General features: G+C 47.6%; 1 protein-coding gene across 1 annotated transcript in view; it reads right to left on the bottom strand.

Annotated features, from left to right (window-relative positions):
* Nucleotides 1-10207: 10207 nt before the first annotated feature.
* The window catches only part of LOC129710083 (SH3 and cysteine-rich domain-containing protein 2-like), a 108949-nt gene continuing 103255 nt past the window's right edge, over nt 10208-15901 (bottom strand). Inside the window, exons 10-11 of the mRNA XM_055656797.1 lie at nt 14520-14657; nt 10208-10976 (exon numbers count right to left, since the gene is read on the bottom strand). Of these exons, the coding sequence (XP_055512772.1) occupies nt 10878-10976; nt 14520-14657 (237 nt within the window). The 3' untranslated portion in view covers nt 10208-10877. The remainder of the gene's footprint in view (nt 10977-14519; nt 14658-15901) is intronic.

Here is a 15901-nt window from a genome sequence, read left to right as displayed (position 1 = left end):
CAGAAGTTAGTTGAGGCCACACAGTTCATTGGCTATATTTAAGAGGGAGTTAGATGTGGCCCTTGTGGCTAAAGGGATCAGGGGGTATAGAGAGAAGGCAGGGATGGGATACTGAGTTGGATGATCAGCCATGATCATATCGAATGGCGGTGCAGGCTCGAAGGGCCGAATGGCCTCTACTCCTGCACCTATTGTCTATGTTTCTATGTTTCTATGATGTATCAGGTTGGACCCTTCTTCTCACAATCCCAATATTCAGTAATCCCTCCCCTCCCCTCCTCATATCCTTCTCAAGATAGACCAGGAGATGGTGATTTGATTGATTGATTGATTGATTGAAGGATACAGCAGGGAACCCGGCCCAAGTCCACGGTGACCATCGATCACTGGTTCACACGAGTTCTATGTTGCCGCACTTTCTCATGCACCCCCTGAACACTAGGGGGCGATGTACCCGCGCCACGCGGGAGGAAACCGGAGCACCCGGAGGATAACCACGCCGTCATCAGGGAGAACGTTGCAAACTCCACACAGACAGCATCCAAGGTCAGGATCAAACCTACAAATCACCTTACGCTACCCAGAGTGCAGGAAGGAACCGCAGGTGCTGTTTTACACCGTAGATAGTCACAGAGTGTTGGAGTAACTCAGCGGGTCAGGCAGCATCTCTGGCGAAAAAGGACAGGTGATGTTTTCGTGTCTGAACCCCCTGTTTCAGAGTTTTGTTTACAACATAAACATGGGCTGTGTGTTCGATATGTTTCGCATCATGTTACTCATCAATATTTAGATAACACTTTAATACAGGAGTATGGTTTCATGAAATAAAGATATGCTGAAATATTCCATACAACGAGGCTTGACATATCTATTTACAACACTGACGTTCTTGCTTATGTCAGAATGTTAAAATAGCTACAGAGGAAAAAATTATTGATGCACAATGTAGTCGTTGTAGAATCACAGAGTATACGGCATAGACTCCGGCCCTCTCTGCTGCCTATCCAATACCCATTCACACTCTTCCTAGTTCATGTTCATAAGCCATAGGAGCAGAATTAGGCCATTCGGCCCATCCAGTCTAGTCCACCATGGCTGATCTATCTTTCCCACTCAACCCCATTATAGACAATAGACAATAGGCAATAGACAATAGGTGCAGGAGTAGGCCATTCGGCCCTTCGATCCAGCACCACCATTCAATGTGATCATGGCTGATCATCCCCAATCAGTACCCCGTTCCTGCCTTCTCCCCATATCCCCTGACTCCGCTATCTTTAAGAGCCCATTGGCCATATTTAAGAGGGAGTTACATCCAGGACAAGGGGTCACAGTTTAAGGATAAGGGGGAAATCCTTTAAAACCGAGATGAGAAGAACTTTTTTCACATTTGCCGTGGAGATTTAAAGATCCAAAATATATCGGGAATTATCGCGTTTGCTCGCTGAATTTCATCAATAAAGATAAAAAAGTCAATAATGCCTTACTTTTGATGAAATGCAGCGAGCAAACGCGATAATTCCCGATATTTTGGATCTTTAAATCTCCACGGCAAATATCCAATAAGCATTTCCGCTGGATTTGCACCTTCAGCTCCCTCTTGTAATTACCTTAGTTTCTATCTTTCTTTTGGACTGTAAATCTAGGTGCGGTCACCCCGACTGGCACAGTAAATTGCAGCTCAAAAACTGGCCGTTTTCGATGTTTTTAACGGGTGTGAAAGTGCGTGTTTTCCCATCCACTAACATGCACCGGATGTATAGCATGTCCTCCACTTGAGATTTTCAGGTCACGTGGGTGCGGATCTACGCTCCAGTGACCTTTCGTGAAATCACCCTATACACCTCTTTGAGACAACCCCCCGCCTACTCCCCAACCTCTCCCTGTAGCTCAGGCCCTTGAGCCCTGGCGATATCCTCGTAAATCTTCTCTGCACTCCTCTAATCTCCACCTCCGTGTCCTCCATAATGACCCTGCCCAATGTTTAGCTCCCTCTAGCTCTTGACCTGCGTGGGTTTTCTCCGAGATCTTCGGTTTCCTCCCACACTCCAAAGACGTGCAGGTTTGTAGGTTAATTGGCTCGGTGTAATTGTAAATTGTCCCTCGCACGTGTAGGATGGCGCGGACTTGGTGGGCCGAAGGGCCTGTGGCCACGCCGTATCTCCCAACTAAACTAGACTAAATCTGAAGGAAACGTGAGCTGCAATTGCAACACGAGGTATAACCTGTTCAAGAAGGAACTGCAGATGCTGGAAAATCGATGGTACACAAAAAAGCTGGAGAAACTCAGCGGGTGCAGCAGCATCTATGGAGCGGAGGAAATAGGCAACGTTTCGGGCCGAAACCCGGAAGGGTTTCGGCCCGAAACGTTGCCTATTTCCTTCAGGGTTTCGGCCCGAAACGTTGCTTATTTCCTTCAGGGTTTCGGCCTGAAACGTTGCCTATTTCCTTCGCTCCATAGATGCTGCTGCACCCGCTGAGTTTCTCCAGCACTTTTGTCTACCAGGTTTGTAGGTTAATTGGCTTCTGTAAACTGTTTAAGAAGGAACTGCAGATGCTGGAAAATCGATGGTACACAAAAAAGCTGGAGAAACTCAGCGGGTGCAGCAGCATCCATGGAGCGAAGGAAATAGGCAACGTTTCGGGCCGAAAACCCTTCTTCAGACTGCTGCTCAGAGGTATAACCTGTTTATTTTAATGTCATTACTAGAAACAATGCTTGGGCTTTCAATACTCGTATCCCTGAGCAAAAATCCCAGGACCGTCTTCATTCTAGGACTGAAATTTGCAAATCAACGATGCATTTTTGAAATCTCCCAGATATCGAATTTGTACATGACATCTGCCCACATCCTTGACAAAAATCCAAAAGTACTGCATATCCTACTTTGGAAATGCTGTATTAAATTGGACATGCCACGTGGTGCTGTGATGAGGTTCACTGCAATTGGTATTGGTTTAGTCTATTGATGCAATGATTACAAGTTACAAATATACACCTTATTTAGGGGGTAGTTAGCAGCAGTGTGTGTGTGGCTTGGAATAAAACAAGTTGGTTTATTTTTGTGCACGATCTCAAAACATTATTTCTCACCAGCACAATCTATCCATGTTGTTTATTTTTTGGGCGATCGTTTCACCGAACACCTCCGCTCGGTCCGCAATAACCAACCTGACCTCCCGGTGGCTCAGCACTTCAACCCCCCCTCCCACTCCGTATCCGACCTCTCTGTCCTGGGTCTCCTCACTGGCCAGAGCGAGCAACACCGGAAATTGGAGGAACAGCACCTCGTATTCCGCCTGGGTAGTCTGCATCCTGCGGGTATGAACATTGAATTCTCCCAATTTTGTTAGCCCTTGCTGTCTCCTCCCCTTCCTCAGCCCTCCTGCTGTCTCCTCCCATCCCCCAGCCTACGAGCTCCTCCTCCTTTTTCCTTTCTTCCCCCCCCCCCCCCCGATCAGTCTGAAGAAGGGTTTCGGCCCGAAACGTTGCCTTTTTCCTTCGCTCCATAGATGCTGCTGCATCTGTTGAGTTTCTCCAGCATTTTTGTCTGCCTTCAATTTTCCAGTATCTGCAGTTCCTTCCTAAACAGTATACAGAAGCCAATTAACCTACAAACCTAGTAGACAAAAGTGCTGGAGAAACTCAGCGGGTGCAGCAGCATCTATGGAGCGAAGGAAATAGGCGACGTTTCGTGCCGAAACCCTGAAGGAAATAGGCAACGTTTCGGGACGAAACCCGGAAGGGTTTCGGCCCGAAACGTTGCCTATTTCCTTCGCTCCATGGATGCTGCTGCACCCGCTGAGTTTCTCCAGCTTTTTTGTGTACCTGTTGTTTGTTGATGCCCAGACTGAAGAAACATTCGAAACAGAACCAGACGCGGACCAAACAGACTCCCCTTTCCCTTCAACAAGATCATGGTTGATCTGATCTTGGCTTTAGCTCCATTTTCTTTCCTGATCCCGAGATTTTGAGTGCCCTGAAGATAAAATTCTATCTCAGCTTGCGTTACTTCAATGTCTCTGCCTCAATTGTCCCTGTGTAACCTCGCCATTCACCAAGAGACGAAACATCTTCTCTCTGCCATCATATCCCGAGACGATTCCCTCTCCCATCTCCGATCTCTGCAACAACCAGGTTCAGGAATAGCTCCTTCCCCACAGCCATCAGGCTATTAAACCTGGCTCGGACAAAACTCTGATTATTAATAACCCATTGCCTGTTATTTGCACTTTATCAGTATGTTTATTCATGTGTGTGTGTGTATATATTTATATGATGGTATATGGACACACTGATCTGTTTTGTAGTAAATGCCTACTATGTTCTGTATGCTGAAGCAAAGCAAGAATTTCATTGTCCTATACAGGGACACATGACAATAAACTCACTTGAACTTGAACTTGAACTTGAACCCTCCCACAATGAGAAGCACCGTCACAATCTTGGAGTCACAAAGAACTGCAGATGCTGGACTCTTGAACAAAGCACAAAGTTCGATCCTGACTACGGGTGCCAGCTGTACAGAGTTTGCACGTTCTCTCAGCGACCACGTGGGTTTTCTCCGGGTGCTCTGGTTTCCTCCCACACTCCAATGACGTATGGGTTTGTCGGCTAACATAGAAACATAGAAATTAGGTGCAGAAGTAGGCCATTCGGCCCTTCGAGCCTGCACCGCCATTCAATATGATCATGGCTGATCATCCAACTCAGTATCCCGTACCTGCCTTCTCTCCATACCCCCTGATCCCCTTGGCCACAAGGGCCACATCTAACTCCCTCTTAAATATAGCCAATGAACTGGCCTCAACTACCCTCTGTGGCAGAGAGTTCCAGAGATTCACCACTCTCTGCGTGAAAAAAGTTCTTCTCATCTCGGTTTTAAAGGATTTCCCCTTTATCCTTAAGCTGTGACCCCTTGTCCTGGACTTCCCTAACATCGGGAGCAATCTTCCTGCATCTAGCCTGTCCAACCCCTTAGGAATTTTGTAAGTTTCTATAAGATCCCCTCTCAATCTCCTAAATTCTAGAGAGTATAAACCAAGTCTATCCAGTCTTTCTTCATAAGACAGTCCTGACATCCCAGGAATCAGTCTGGTGAACCGTCTCTGCACTCCCTCTATGGCAATAATGTCCTTCCTCAGAGTTGGAGACCAAAACTGTACGCAATACTCCAGGTGTGGTTTCTGTAAATTTGTAACTGGCTTCTGTAAATTTGTAAATTGTCCCTGGTATGTGTAGGATCGTGTAGGTGTGTGGGGATCGCTGGTCGGCGCTGATTCTCTGATCTAAACTAAATGAGGAAGTGCTTAGGTTTTAGAATAAGTAGCATCTTTCCAATGGGCATGAAATGCTGACTCATTTTTCAGTGACAATTCTCTCCCCATCAAGTCAGGCAGCAGAAGGTGGGAACTGAGCATGAGCACTCATAGAGTGATACAGCACGGAAACAGGCCCTTCGGCCCAACTCGCCCATGCCAGCCAACATGCCCCCAACTACACTGGTCCCACCTGCCCGTGTTTGGTCCATATCCCTCCAAACCTGTCCTATCCATGCACCTGTCCAACGTTGGGATAGCCCCTGCCTCAACTACCTCCTGTAGCAGCTCGTTCCATACACCCACCGCCCCTTTGTGCAAACAAGTTTCCCCTCGGATTCCTATTAAATCGTTTCCTTAAATCACCTTAAAATGTCACTCCTGTGACATTGGCACTCAACGAGACGGTGAAAGATCGGCTTGCGCTACCTTCTGTGTTTCAAACAAGGAGCGACTCGAACTGGGTCAGTACCTGTCAGCGGAAGTGGAGAGATGAGTGCGTGCCAAATGTTCCTTGGGAGTCCAAGGGTTTAACATCGAGGGACTGTGGAATGCCGTCAAAATCAGAGCGAACTTTTACTTGGTCCAATGTTTGCAGAATAAAAAAACTATCTTTTGCGAATCGACATTTTCAAAACCAGGGCTATTTTGGTCAAACATTCTTGCGTGAACTCAAGGACAGATACATTGAGTCAACTAATGACTCAGTTATAACACAAATATTTTTACAGTAGACTTTAAAGTCCTCCAGGGCTATAATGACTTTGATGAAGCACCCTTTAGTTTCTTATGTCCTCATCTAACTGCCCTACTTTGATGTTTCTGTACAAGGAGGTTTATTTTTGGAGGGATGTCTTTAGCATTGGAGGTCTTTATCAAGGACGGTGGCACAGCGGTAGTGTTGCTGCCTCACAGCGCCAGAGACCCGGGTTCGATCCTGACCACGGGTGCTGTCTGTACGGATTTTGTACGTTCTCCCCGTGACCTGCGTGGGTTTTCTCCGGGAGCTCCGGTTTCCTCCCACACTCCAAAGGCGTGCACGTCTATAGGTCAATTGGCTTGGTGTAAGTGTAAATTGTCCCTAGTATGTGTAGGATAGTGTAGGTGTGTGGGGATCGCTGGTCGGCACAGACTCGATGGGCTGAAGGGCCTGCTTCCACGCTGTATCTCGAAACTAAACTAAAAGGGGCTATGGGGGGGAGATTGAGTTCAGAAGATCTCAAAAGATGAAAGCTCTTGATGGGAGGGTGATGGGTGGATGGTGAAGCTGTTTCCCCAATGGGGGTATCTAGAATGAGGAGGAATGGCCTCAGAGTTGGGGAACACCTAAAATAAGGAGAGGAGCGGACCACATTGAACACTTTGTAATGTTGTCCTTTAGGTGGTCACTCTTTGCATACCTTGTGCATGTTGTGCAAGACAAAGAATTTCACTGAGATATCTCCCAGGTGATAATAACCATATAACATATAACCATATAACAATTACAGCACGGAAACAGGCCATCTCGGCCCTACAAGTCCGTGCCGAACAACGTTTTTTTCCCCCTTAGTCCCACCTGCCTGCACTCATACCATAACCCTCCATTCCCTTCTCATCCATATGCCTATCCAATTTATTTTTAAATGATACCAATGAACCTGCCTCCACCACTTCCACTGGAAGCTCATTCCACACCGCTACCACTCTCTGAGTAAAGAAGTTCCCCTCATATTACCCCTAAACTTCTGTCCCCTTAATTCTGAAATAAAGAACCAATCAATCGATCAATCGACTATGTCGGCACCAGAAACGCGGCGACTCTCGTCTACGGCCCGGGCGAGGCCTGCTGTGTGATTTTACCGGGTTGCATGTAAAACACAGCATCTCACTGTAGCTCAGTGCATGTGCCAACAACATATCATTCATTGAGGACTACATCATCCAACCAGTTTATTAAAAATAGCTCCCAAGTCGTTGAATGTACTTTCCGCGCGGTTCAGACTTAGTACTTAGCTGCCGCTGCCACTCGCAAGGGAACCGAACAGTATTGCCCTCACTGGAAAACACTTAACCAGCAGAGATGAGGAGCCTTCTGCCCAGCCCTTCATTGGGGACAATTCCCCAATGATGGGGTTTAGTTTAGTTTTAGTTTAGAGATGCAGCGTTGAAACAGGCCCTTCGGCCCACCGAGTCCGCGCCGGCCAGCGATCCCCGCGCATTAACGCTGTCCTCCACATGACAGGGACAATTTACAATTTTCCCAAACCAATTAGCCGACAAACCTGCACGTCATTGGAGTGTGGGATAGACCTGAGCTCCCAGAGAAAACCCACGCAGGTCACGGGGAGAACGTACAAACTCTATACAGACAGCGCCCGTAGTCAGGATCGAACCTGGTGCTGTGAGGCAGCAACACTACCTGCCGCGATGGGTTCACTTTGCCCATGCGTTATTGATGGACTTTGGGTGGGCTGGCAGCATGAATGATTTATACATTCATAAGTGATAGGAGGCCATTCGGCCCATCTACTTCGTCATTCAATATCGTGGCTGATCTATCTTTCCATCTTAACCCCATTCTCCTGTCTTCTCCCCTGACACCCGTACAAACCAAGAATCTATCTGTCACTGCTTTAAAAATCTTACTGAACCTCCGCTCCGCTCAACTCCTGGAGCTAGAGGGCACAGGTTGAAGGCGAGAGGTGAAACATTTCTGACCTGAGGGGGGAAGGTTTTACCACACAGAGGGTGGCGATATCTGGAGGAGGAGGATACTATGACAAAGCTTAAAATACATTTGGATCGGGAAGGAATGGAAGGATTTGGCCATCATGTGGGCAAATGCAGGTTGAGAAACAGTCTGAAGAAGGTTCCCGACCCGAAACATCGCCCATTCCTTCTCTCCAGAGATGCCGCCTGTCCTGCTGAGTTACTCCAGCAATTTGTGTCTACCATAAGGAAACATTCCGACAGGAACATGGACAGGACTGGTTTAGAGGGATATGGGCTAAATGCAGGCAGGTGGGACTAGCGTAGACGGGGCATATTGGTCGGCGTGGGCAAGTTGGGCAGAAGGGACTGGGTCCACACTGTGTGACTCTATCAAGAGAATAGATAGGGTGAATGCCTTTTACCCAGAGTAAGGGAATCATGGATCTGGGGACATGCAGTAGGTATCAGGTGTGAGGGACCTGAGGGGCAATGTTTCCATGAAATGAGCTGCTGGAGGTAGTCGTTGATGTAACTACTATGACAATGTTTAAAAGATATTTGGATAGATACATGGATAGAATAGGTTTAGAAGGATATGGGTCAAACGCACCCAGCTGGGATGGTCAACTCTTTGGGTCAAGAAAGCGAATGGTATGTTAGCATTCATAGCAAAAGGATTTGAGTATAGGAGCAGGGAGGTTCTACTGCAGTTGTACAGGGTCTTGGTGAGACCACACCTGGAGTATTGCGTACAGTTTTGGTCTCCTAATCTGAGGAAAGGCATTCTTGCCATAGAGGGAGTACAGAGACGGTTCACCAGACTGATTCCTGGGATGTCAGGACTTTCATATGAAGAAAGACTGGATAGACTCGGCTTGTACTCGCTAGAATTTAGAAGATTGAGGGGGGGATCTTATAGAAACGTACAAAATTCTTAAGAGGTTGGACAGGCTAGATGCAGGAAGATTGTTCCCCATGTTGGGGAAGTCCAGGACAAGGGGTCACACAGTTTAAGGATAAGGGGGGAATCTTTTAGGACCGAGATGAGGAAAACATTTTTCACACAGAGAGTGGTGAATCTCTGGAACTCTCTGCCACAGAAGGCAGTTGAGGCCACAGTTGATTGGCTATATTTAAGAGGGAGTTAGATGTGGCCCTTGTGGCTAAAGGGATCAGGGGGTATGGAGAGAAGGCAGGTACAGGATACTGAGTTGTTGGATGATCAGCCATGATCATATTGAATGGCGGTGCAGGCTCGAAGGGCTGAATGGCCTCTACTCCTGCACCTATTTTCTTTGATCCAATGTTTCTATGTTTCTAAGACCCTTCTTTCAGAGTAAAGAAGAGTCTCGACCTTCTCTCCAGAGATGCTGCCTCACCCGCTGAATTACTCCAGCATTTTTGTGTCTACCTTTGATTTAAACTAGCATCTGCAGTTCTTTCTTGCACACGCAGCTGGGACTAGAGTTCACAGAATGAGCTGCTCGAGGAGGTAGTTGAGGCAGGTACAATAACAACTTTTAAAAGTCAATTGGTTAGGTACGCGGATAGGAAAGGTTTAGTGCCAAATGGGACTTGCTTCGATGGGGCATCTCGGTTAGCATGGACAAGTTGGGCCGAAGGGACTGTTTCCCGACTGCATCACTCTATGACCTTAGAGTTATTCCTTTATCATGTATCTGTACACGGTGAACAGCTCGATTGTAATCTCAATGGAAGGATACTGAGTTGGATGATCAGCCATGATCATATTGAATGGCGAATGGTGCAGGCTCGAAGGGCCGAATGGCCTCTACTCCTGCACCTATTTTCTATGTTTCTATGTATTGTCTTTCTGCTGACTGGTTTAGCGGGCAACAAAAGCTTTTCACTGTACCTCGGTTCTCGTGACGACGAACTTAACAGGACTGAACTGAGCCTTGAACTCTCTATAAGTGACATTCCCGCACACGCCTCTCCTCCCTCTGCTCCCCTCCTTTTACCCCAGGGATGAAATTTGGTCTGGATACAAACGGACCTCAAAGTCCAAACACTTGAACAGGTATAAGGTAGACAAAAGTGCTGGAGAAACTCAGCGGGTGCAGCAGCATCTATGGAGCGAAGGAAATAGGCAACGTTTCGGCCCGAAACCCTTCCGGGTTTCGGGCCGAAACGTTGCCAATTTCCTTCACCCGTTGAGTTTCTCCAGCACCTTCGGATTTTCCAGCATCTGCAGTTCCTTCTTAGACACTGAACAGGGATAATGTTTGTGCAAGTTGATGTACATCGCCTGTTTCTCGCCAGACTTGGACATGTTAGGAAACTGAAAGAAATTTGCAAAGAAATGTTCAACAATGGCGACAAAGTTCTGCTTGCTGTGAAGACACGGGGAACTGCAGATGCTGGAATCTTGCGTAGAAAACACGAAGTGCCGGGGGCAACGCTGCAGGCCGGGCAGCATCTCTGGAGGACGTGGATGGGTGGCGTTTTTGGGGATTCTTGCGACGGGACGGGTCCATTCCCTGCAGCTTCCACAGTGGACGGATAGCGAGTGATATTCGAGCGCTCCTTAGATGCTCCAGAGAAGGGCAGAGTAGACAACAGGGGCGAAAGCTGGTACAAACCATCTCCCCACCGATGCTTGAATGTGGTTCGACTGAGAGAGAGAGAGGGAGAGAGAGAGGTCCTTCTGGTCTCATCCCATCAGTTTGCGGAGGCGATGAGTGAGATGATGGGTTTCCGGGATATCGCACTTTGCCTGATCCAGGCCCCGCCAATCTCCCGTCTTCTGATGTGAAATGGTGGAGACGAGGAGCAGAAGCGACGTACGAGCTGAATGTCGGGTAAATCATCTCCTGCATGTACTCCGTCCAGAGGGGAAACAGTCAGATCTCACTCAGAATGTCCGCGGGCACCAACCCTCGCTTCTTCCCGCTGCAAACCTTGACGAAGCCGCTGGTCTCCTCCCCGCGGCCCACACAAATCTGTAAAACGCAACAAGGCTTTACTCAACACCTCCCGCTTCAGCAAGTAAGTTACAGAGAAAGGTTACACAAAAAAGCTGGAGAAACTCAGCGGGTGCAGCAGCATCTATGGAGCGAAGGAAATAGGCAACGTTTCGGGCCGAAACCCAGAAGGGTTTCGGCCCGAAACGTTGCCTATTTCCTATAGTGGAGATTGTTCAACTCTTTGCATGGAGCGGAGGAAATAGGCAACGTTTCGGGCCGAAACCCTTCTTCAGACTGATCGGGGGCGGGGACAAGAAAGGACAAAGGAGGAGGAGCCCGAAGGCTGGGGGATGGGAGGAGACAGCAGGGGGACTGAGGAAAGGGGAGGAGACAGCAAGGACTAACAAAATTGGGAGAATTCGATGTTCATGCCCCCAGGATGCAGACTCCCCAAGCGGAATATGAGGTGCTGTTCCTCCAATTTCCGGTGCTGCTCGCTGTGACCATGGAGGAGACCCAGGACAGAGAGGTCAGAGATGGAGTGGGAGGGGGAGTTGAAGTGCTGAGCCACCGGGAGGTCAGCTTGGTTATTGCGGACCGAGCGGAGGTGTTCGGCAAAACGATCGCCCAACCTCCGCTTGGTCTCACCGACATAGATCTGCTGAGGTGGGGGCTAAGTTACAGAGAAAGGTTGAATAAGTTAGGTCTTTATTCTTTGGAGCGCAGAAGGTTAAGGGGGGACTTGATAGAGGTCTTTAAAATGATGAGAGGGATAGACAGAGTTGACGTGGATAAGCTTTTCCCACTGAGAGTAGGGAAGATTCAAACAAGAGGACATGACTTGAGAATTAAGGGACTGAAGTTTAGAGGTAACATGAGGGGGAACTTCTTTACTCAGAGAGTGGTGGCTGTGTGGAATGAGCTTCCAGTGGAAGTGGTGGAGGCAGGTTCGTTTTTATCATTTAAAAATAAATTGGATAGTTATATGGATGGGAAGGGAATGGAGGGTTATGGTCTGAGCGCAGGTATATGGGACTAGGGGAGAATACGTGTCCGGCACGGACTAGATGGTTCGAGATGGCCTGTTTCCGTGCTGTAATTGTTATATGGTTATATGGATTGGAGAAGCATCGCGGGCACGGTGAAGAGTCGGCTTCAAAGCCGGCCCAGTCACAACTCACACAATCGGGGGAGAACAATGAATGAATGAATGATTGAATGAATGAATGAATGCATGATTGAATGAATGAATGTAATGAATGAATGAATGAATGAATGAATGTATGAATGAATGAATGTATGAATGAATGAATGAATGAATGAATGAATGAATGAATGAATGAATGATTGAATGAATGAATGAATGGATGATTGAATGAATGAATGAATGAATGAATGAATGAATGAATGATGATTGAATGAATGAATGAATGAATGTATGATTGAATAAATGAATGAATGAATGTATGAATGAGTATGTTCATTGGCCAACTATTCACATACAAGGAATTTGCCTTGGTACTCCGCCCGCAAGTGACAACATGACATACAGTGACAGTTAGGGATGACACATAAAACATTAATAATAAATTAAGCAGACACACAAGGGCCCGGCATGGGGGGGCTGGGGGGGGGGGGGCTGTGGGGGGGGGGGGGGGGGGCTGTGAGGGGGGGGGGGGGGGGAACAAAGCAGGGCCCGGCGTGGGGATACTCTGTAGCTTTGTTGATGCCCTTTATGTGGTGACCCTTCGCATACCTTGGGTGAGCAGAACAAAGAATATTACTAATGACAATCAAGTACCATTCCTTCATTCCTTCATTCAATATGCTGCCTTGTCCACCTGCCTATGATCTCACCAAGCCTGCAGCTAAATATCAGCCATCCAGATTCAAGGACATGATTGTCGGCACTGGGTCTGTACTCGCTGGAGTTTGGAAGGATGGGGGGGTGGGGGAGGGGGGTTGAACGACCTCATTGAACCTTCCCGAATGGTGAAAGGCCTCGATAGAGTGGATGTGGAGAGGATGTTTCCACTGGTGAGGGAGTCTAGGACCACGGGCCATAGCCTCAGAATGATAGGACACACCTTTCCGAAAGGAGATGAGGAGGGATTTCTTTAGTCAGAGGGTGGTGAATCTGTGGAATTCATTGCCACAGACGGCGGTGGAGGCCAAGCCAATGGATATTTTTAAGGTGGAGATTGAATATTTCCTGAATAGTAAATATGTCAAGGGTTATGGGGAGAAGGCAGGAGAAAGGGGTTGAGAGGGGAAGACAGATCAGCCACGATTGAATGGCGGAGTAGACTTGATGATGGCCTAATTCAGCTCCTAAAACCTATGAGCAGTTGGAGAAGACCCGTTGGCGTTGTGAAGAGTTGGGTTCAATACCTGTCTGTGTGGAGTTTGCATGTTCTTCCTGTATTCACTAGGGTTTCTTTCTGATATCTTCTTGCCCAGAGAGACTAGTCGAACATTTAAGTTGCAACGTTAGCCCTGACCTGGCAATATGGCTCCATCCCAGTTTGGTTACTGGTGAAGACCCGAGTATAGGAGCAGGGAGGTTCTACTGCAGTTGTACAGGGTCTTGGTGAGACCACACCTGGAGTATTGTGTACAGTTTTGGTCTCCTAATCTGAGGAAAGACATTTTTGCCATAGAGGGAGTGCAGAGACGGTTCACCAGACTGATTCCTGGGATGTCAGGGCTTTCATATGAAGAAAGACCGGATAGACTCGGCTTGTACTCGTTAGAATTTAGAAGATTGAGGTGGGATCTTATAGAAACTTACAAGGGCCACATCTAACCCCTCTTAAATATAGCCAATGAACTGGCCTCAACTACCTTCTGTGGCAGAGAATTCCACAGATTCACCACTCTCTGTGTGAAAAATGTGTTCCTCATCTTGGTCCTAAAAGATTTCCCCCTTATCCTTAAGTTGTGACCCCTTGTTCTGGACTTCCCCAACATCGGGAACAATCTTCCTGCATCTAGCCTGTCCAACCCCCTTAAGAATTTTGTAAGTTTCTATAAGATCCCCCCCCAATCTTCTAAATTCTAGCGAGTACAAGCCGAGTCTATCCAGTCTTTCTTCATATGGAAATCCTGACATCCCAGGAATCAGTCTGGTGAACCTTCTCTGTACTCCCTCTATGGCAAGAATGTCCTTCCTCAGATTAGGAGACCAAAACTGTACGCAATACTCCAGGTGTGGTCTCACCAAGACCCTGTACAACTGCAGTAGAACCTCCCTGCTCCTATACTCAAATCCTCCATGGCAAGAATGTCTTTCCTCAGATTAGGAGACCATAACTGTACGCAAAAACTTTCGGTTCTTTGGCTTTGACTTCTTTGCTTCGGCTTCTCGTCCGTCCGGGCTCCACATCTGCACTGGGACGCATCACCCCTGGTCAGTCATGGCCGAGGGGGTCTATGAAAATAGCAATAGACTTGATCTATTCCTCTCATGATTTTGTACTCCTGCAATGTAAGATGGCAGATCCACGTCCGGGACCAGCAGGCAAAGAGCCGCCTGGCTTTGACGCCATCGTGTTCAAAACGTTTGAGACATGAACTGACCTGCAATTCTTTCAGGGGTAACTGTCCCTGCTCTTTGCTGCCTTGATACGTTCTGTTACACTGCCACACTCTCTCGCCTGGTCGGATACGCTGGACAAAATTGGCGGGGAAAAATCCCACCCGGTCCCCGATCTTGCCCTGAAATAAAGCAGAAGACAGCCGTGCGAGTCGTTCTTTGTGAAAGACACACAGGGCGTTAAAGAGTGGCCGGCTCGGTGCTGTCTGTACGGAGTTTGCACGTGACCCGTGTGGGGGGGTTTTCTCCGGGAGCTCCAGGTTTCCTCCCACACTCCAAAGACGTGCAGGTTTGTAGATGAATGAACTATGGTGAAATTGTAAATTGTCCCTAGTGTGTGTGTAGGAGAGAACTAGTGTATGGGCTGGTCGGTGCGGACTCGGTGGGCCGAAGGGCCTGTTTCCGCGCTGTATCTCGAAACTAATAAGAAACCGTATAACCAGGCAAAGAGTCTGTGTGCAGAGTCGTTTAGAATGGCGTTGCCGAATTTAAACTTTGAAGTTACATAAATTTGATCGGCAAAACACGTGGAGAATAATAACCCCATCTGCGTCTCCTGTTGTCCAAATTAACGGTCTCGATGTAAATCAGTCAATTTTATTCATTCTGTTTGCCTCAATCCTGCCGTCTACCTCCCTCTGCTAATAATTTAAAATAAATGACAGGCCCATCACGGCTCCCTCAGGAGTGATTAGATTCAAAATACCTGTTAGCGGGCTCAGCGCAAGTTCCAGTCCACCTAATAACATCCTGGAATTTTAATAAGTTACAAGGTAAGGTCCCGATTTTAAAGTGGCGGAGGGAAGCAGCAGGGCCCATGGTCGTCAACTCTGAATGACTATGTTCCTATAAGTCTCGTCGTTTCTTTAAGCTTTTGCTCTCGTCAGCAATCGATCTCCTAAAATGTCCAGACTTGGCCTTTACTGTGCCTTCCATCAAAAGGGAAACTAACAGTTTCAGTTTAGTTTATTGTCACGTGCACTGTGATACAGTGAAATGCTTTTTGTTGCGTGCTAACCAGTCAGCGGAAAGACAATACACCATTACAATCGACCCATTTACAGTGTGTGAGGAAGAACTGCAGATGCTGGTTTAAATCGAAGGTAGGCCCAAAATGTTGGAGTAACTCAGCGGGCCCTTTGGCCTCCGAGTTTGCACAGACCAGTTAACACTGGCACTGTCCTGCAGACTAGGGCCAATTTATGATTGACAAAAGCCAATTCATCTACAAACCTGCACGTCTTTGGAGTGTGAGAGGAAACCAGAGCACGCGGAGAAAACCCACGCAGAGAACTCTGTACAGACACGCACCCATAGTCAGGATTGAACCCGGGTCTCTGGCGCTGTAAAGCAGCAACTCTACCAC

Source organism: Leucoraja erinacea, chromosome 27, assembly GCF_028641065.1.
Source record: "Leucoraja erinacea ecotype New England chromosome 27, Leri_hhj_1, whole genome shotgun sequence".
Classification (NCBI taxonomy): Eukaryota; Metazoa; Chordata; class Chondrichthyes; order Rajiformes; family Rajidae; genus Leucoraja; species Leucoraja erinaceus.
Note: the sequence above shows the minus strand (reverse complement) of the source record. Positions and strands in the feature narration are given on the sequence as shown.